Source organism: Acomys minous (assembly GCF_964271855.1).
Source record: "Acomys minous genome assembly, chromosome: 9".
Classification (NCBI taxonomy): Eukaryota; Metazoa; Chordata; class Mammalia; order Rodentia; family Muridae; genus Acomys; species Acomys minous.
Window position 1 is genome coordinate 116,562,119 of NC_140490.1, and position 6,000 is coordinate 116,568,118.

A 6,000-nucleotide genomic window follows, 5' to 3' on the forward strand; every position below is an offset into this window, starting at 1 on the left:
ATAAGATCTGGTATCCTCTTCTGGTGTGCAGGTGTACTTGCAAATAGAGCATTCATATATGTAAATAAATTAATCTTTAAACAACAACAAAAAGAAATGGTCAAATCTTATAAGAAAGCATGATAGTGAAGGCTCATAACTTCATTAATATACCAAGAACAACTTGTATGAAGGAGAAAATTAAGTGTCATGAGAATTATTTCTCAACAAAATACTTATTGACTACCCTTTCTGCCCTGGAAGTTCTTCTAAGAATAATATAAAAATATTTAAAAATATTTTCAAAAAACATACAGTAAAAAGAAATATTGTTTATTATGGTCTTGTGTCCTCATGAAGTCACACATGGCAGCATATTAACAGTTTTTGCCAAAGGAAAATTTGGCAGGATAAATCTCCCTCTCCCTAACGTAAGTTACTGCTTTTTCCACTAAGAAAATAGAAGAAACTTCAAGTCAACAAAAGAGAATGAGGGGTCACATATTTAAAGGGAATAGAGCATTTTAAGAGACTGAAAGGAGCCGGGGCGGTGGTGGCGCACACCTTTAACCCCAGCACTCAGGAGGCAGAGGCAGGTGGATCACTGTGAGTTCAAGGCCAGCCTGGTCTACAAAGCAAGTCCAGGACAGCCAACAGCCAAGGCTACACAGAGAAACCCTGTCTTGAAAAACCAAATAAATAAATAAATAAATAAATAAAAGACTGGAAAGAAGGGAAATCACTATCAGGTGCTGCAGAGACACAGAGGACACAGTGTGTCCTTTGTATTTGCCATTTACACCTGGGCAAACCTCTTAGTATAGCTCAGTGGGCCAATCCAGGCAGGGCAACTTTGCAGTGATTTCATGTGCATAGTACTTGCAAAAGAGATGCTGTTGAAGTGAAAATAAGTGTGTGAGAGGGCCTGAATAAAATGGCCCCCAAATGTCCAGAGGGAGTGTCACTATTAGGACAAGTGGCCTTGCTGGAGTAGGTGTGGTTTTGTTGGAGGAAGGGTGTCACTTGGTGGAGAGGGCTTTGGGGCCTCAGATGCTCAAGCCGCAGCATCTGTGTAGCATTCAGTTCCTGCTTCCTGTAGATCCAGGTGCAGATCTCCCAGCTTCCTCTTCCCCACCGGTCTGCCCGCATGCTGCCGCGCTTCCAACCATCATGATAATGGGCGGAACCCCTCACCTGGAAGCCAGACCCAAGGAAATGTTTCCTTAGAAGAATGAGGAGACCATCAAGGCTGGCGGATCTGGACCCAAGAGGGTCAGCTCAAACTACTCTATTAACCAAGGACAAGCATGCAGTAAACCTAGACCCCTTATTCAGATCTAGCCAATGGACAGCACATTCTCCACATTGTGTGGAGAGCAGGGACTGACTTGGACATGAACTCTGATGCCCCATATTTGACCACTTCGTCTTGGTGGGGAGACCTGGTGACACTCAGAAGAGTAAGCAGGCGACCAGGAACAGACCTGATAGATCTTATAGTGGGGGACAAGGTCCTCTTCTGTCACAGACCTAGAGGAGGGGATTAGGATGAAAGAGGGAAGGAAGAGGTAACGGGAAGATACAAGTGAGGGGATAACAATTGAGATGTAGTCTGAATAAATTACTTAAATTTTTTTTTAAAGTTAAAAAAAAAGAAAAGAATGGCTATGGTCAAGGTGTCTCTTTACAACAATAAAATCCTAACACAGCCAGCAGAGGTGAGTTACATGCTGGCCCTTCCCCCCTCCCCTCCCCCACTCCCAGCTCCATTACCTTCTCTCTGGAGGAAGCCTGCCTACCCCAGGAACATCCAGACTTTTCGGGATCCCCAGGAAGAGCCAGGTCACAGCCCACCCAGCTTTTCTTCTGCCACCTGGAACACAGCCAGCAGAGGAACACCCAGGCCTGCAGGTCCCCAGGAACACGCAGCCAGCAGAAGTGAGCAGTCTGCTAGTCTCTGGGCTCCATGATCAGCCCAAGGCTCTGCCTGCCTCTCCACCCCCTTACCCCCAGCCCCCAGACACCAGGAACATCCAACCAACACCAGGGAAAACCAGGTGGCAAAAGGCCAGCCTAGGAACACAATCAGCAAGGGCCAGGGCACTATGGCCTCCCCGGCACCCAGCTGTCCTGCACACGCTGGCACAGCCGAAGCAAAAGAAGACCACCTTAAATCCAACCTTATAAAGATGACGGAGGCCTTAAAAGAGGAGATGAGACAAATCCCTTAAAGAAACACAGGAAAATTCAGTCAAGCAGGGTGAAGGAAATGAATAAACCCCTTAATTAAATACACGAAAATACAATTAAAGAAGTGAAGGAAATGAATAAAACTCACTTCCAATAATAATATAATCATAGGTAAATAAACATAATCATAGATAAAAATTACACGATCGTCTCAATAGACAAAGATAGTGAGAGGGAAGTGCCTAGGCGTGTGCTAACAGAAGAAGGTAAGTTCTGAGATGCGAGCCCGCTAGTTTTGCATGTGTGAGCTGGACGTATAAGCTGGATGTGACTGATCTACATGGCTTCTAATTCCCCTTCCAACTCCAAAAGGAGACCTACATGGCCACCCCTCCCCCTCCCCCTTAGACGTCTACAGAGTTTAAACCCGTACTTAGAAGAGTGGATTGGGGCCAACGCAGCTTTCCATTAACGACAGTGTCTCTATTTGGTCTGTCAGCTTCCAGCCCTGAGTTCATGTCAGGTCATGTCAGCAGAGGCCACATCTGTGGTATCTGAATTATGTAACCAAGCTGTCTTTACTCATTGGATATTTGCCAACCATATGTTAGGGTCAAGGCCTGTTGGGATGGTCTCAGTTTTGAGCGACTAAATGGCAGGAGAAATTACATCTGAAAGGAAAACGTAGAGTCCATGGGACTGTGTCACCTGGGTGTCATTAGCCGTAATCAAAGCTTATCCAGTATGAAAATTAACATGAAGGGAGATGAGCTCAGTGGATTATATGTATAACTATAGTCATATAAATTGGCCTATATTTGTCGATCATCTATCTATCTATCTATCTATCTATCTATCTATCTATCTACCACTATATATTTGTATACATGTGTCTGTAATAGGAAAGTAAATTTATAATTTTGCTTTAAAAATCCTGTTTTCTGTGACAGTTTTTACTAGCCACTTTTAACTTGAATCCTTCTACTGTGTCTCAGCGAGAGAGTTTGATATAAGGAAATCATCTTAGAATTTCAGAATCTTTGACATGGCAACTTCCACGCAGAAGACTCAGATGAAGGCTACCTAATTTACAACAACAGGAATGGCGGGTGAACGGCTGCTGGAGAGCTTAAGGAGCACCAAGACAGTTCCATGCAGAATTCGTGTCGTGTGTGTGTGTGTGTGTGTGTGTGTGTGTGTGTGTGTGTGTGTGTGTGTGTGGCCAGTTGTTTTATATCTTGTGATGACAAGAGTTTCCCTTGATAACTCTTAATTTAGGTTTATAAGTAGCTTTGAAATCACTGTCTTGCAGGTTCTCTTTTTGAAGTTTGTTCGGCATTTTACAGTTACTCCTTCCACCTCACCCCTGTTAATTCGCTTACTCCACCAACCTCTGCTTTTCCTTTAAACATAAGCTGAGAGCCTCTCCAACCATATACATCCATGGCTCACATCAGAGCAGGAGGAATGTCAACCGTGGCAGCTGGACATTTCATGTGTGCCACAGCAAAGACTTCCTATGTCACCCCATTTGATCCTCACAAGCCTTTATAAATAGATTGATCTGTTCATTTTCCCCGATGAAGAAACTAAATCACGTAGACCGTGTCCTGCTCAAGGCGACAGAAGCTAGTTACTAAGAAAGCTGACACTTCAGGCGAACCCACCTGACTCCAGAGTCACCGTGTCTTGCATGATGTAAGAAGAAAGAAAAGGCAGTAGCCGTACCTAAACGAAAGTTTTGAAAAAACTAAAACCTTTGTTGAGTCCTGTGGTAGTTTGAACAGGAACGGCCTCCACACGCTCTCGGATTTGAAGGCTCAGGGAGTGGCGTTAGGACATAAGGCCTTGTTGGAGGAAGCATGTCGCCAGGAGTGAGCTCTGAGGTTTCAAACGCTCAAGGCAAGGCGCCGTGTCTCTCTCTTCCTGCTGCCTGCAGATCCAGACCCAGACCTCTCAGCTCCTTCTCCAGCACCATGTCTGCCCGCATGCCGCCATGCTTCCTGCCGTGAGGGTAACGGACTAAACCTCGGAGGCGGTTAAGGCAGCCCCAATTAGACGTTTTCCTTTAGAAGAATTGCCGTGGTCGTGGTGTCTCTTTTCAGCCATATCTTCAAAGCATAGAGAAAACGTCTTAGAGCTGTAGAGGATTCCGGTCTTGCTAATAACAGACTATGGCTTAGAATCGGAGTCTCCAGTGCTGTCCACCTAGAGCTCTCTGGATGCTTTGTGTCCTGCGCGTTTCATAATGTAGATCATCGCAAGGAAGCAGACGATTTGGGATGGACTTTGGGAGGGAGTTGCTTTTATACCCACTACACGATTTTCTTCTCCAGATGGGGCTCTCCTAAGGCATGGCTACCCCAGTGACTAATGTCTATCACCTAGGCAATGTGTCTTTCTATTTTAAAAAAAAATGTTTATTTAAAAAATTATTCATACAAACATATTTTAAGCATACTCATTCTGCTTTCACAGTTGCTCCCATCTGGAAACAACCTAGATGCCCCTCAACGGAAGAATGGATAAAGAAACTGTGGTATGTTTACACAATGGAATACTACTCAGCTGTTAAAAACAAGGAAATCTTGAAAGTTGCAGGCAAATGGATGGAACTAGAAATGATCATCCTGAGTGAGGTAACCGAGACCCAGAAATACATGCATGGTGTATACTCACTTATAAGTGGATATTAGCCCAACATAGATGTCCTCTGAGAGACTCCACCCAGTGGGGGATCAGGACAGATGCTGAGACGTGCAGCCAGACTCTGGGTAGAGTGCTGAAGAGTGGTATGGCAGAGTTGGGGGATGGAAGGATCCAGAGGGTTCAGGAGCCCCACAAGGAGACCATCAGTGCCAGCAGATCTGGACCCAGGGGGGCCTACACAAACTGTTGCACCAACGAAGGACACTGCATGCAGTGACCCTAGACCCCCTGTTCTGATATAGCCAGTACTGTGGGGAGAGCAGGGACTGCCTCTGTCATGAACTCTGGTGTCCCTGATTTGACTATTCCTCTTGGTGGGGAGGCCCAGTGGTCACACAGAGGAAGGGGAAGCAGGCCATCTGGATGAGACCTGATAGGCTGTGGTCATATGGTGGGGGAGGAGGTCTCCTTCTGTCAGAGGTCTAGGGGAGGGGAGTAGGGCAGAAGAGGGATGGAGGATGGGAGAGGGAAGATACAGCTGAAAGGATAACAGTCGGGACATAATCTGAATAAATTATATTACATTTTAAAATTTTGAAAAGGAAAAAAACCCATGGAGTCTGCTTTGACTTAGCCAAATATCCCCACATATGCAGCCTGCCTGAGCGTAGTTAATATACCTAAAGCAGCTTCACTGAAGAAACCTGGTGTCCACTCTCAGCAGCTATGACTTGCAAATAGCTTCCTGGTTTGAGATGAGGCTTTGTGCCTACTTCCGGTCCGGTCTCCACTGTGGGATTGTGTCTGGATTGAATGTGTGCAGGTCCCATGCGTGCTGCACCGTCTCCAAGGACACATGTGCATTACCCCTGTTGTGTGTGCAAAATGTTGATTCTTGGAGTCATCCCCTGCCTCTGGCTCTTACAATCTTTCTGCCTCGTCTGTTGAATCGATCCCTGAGCCTTGAGGGGAACGGTTTAATAAAGACATCCCAGTTTGGATTGAGTATTCCAAAGTCTCCCACTCTCTACACATTGTCCCGGCATTGGTTTCTGTGTTAATAACTCTCTACTGCAAGAAGAAAGTAATCTAAGGGGGGTTCAGTAATGCACTGATCTATAGGGTATAGAAATATGTCGTTAGGAGTGACTTTACTGCTATATTCCTTTAGCAGAGTAACTG

General features: G+C 45.4%; 1 protein-coding gene across 6 annotated transcripts in view; it reads left to right on the top strand.

Annotated features, from left to right (window-relative positions):
• Window positions 1–6,000, top strand: part of LOC311605071 (uncharacterized protein) — a 74,087-nt gene that overhangs the window by 54,730 nt on the left and 13,357 nt on the right. For 3 of the 6 annotated variants that reach the window (XM_084795371.1, XM_084795373.1, XM_084795372.1), the window contains one exon: window positions 4,648–4,808. In XM_084795371.1, the coding sequence (XP_084651497.1) occupies window positions 4,648–4,808 (161 nt within the window). The other 3 variants (XR_014781771.1, XR_014781772.1, XR_014781773.1) reach the window with 3 other exon arrangements.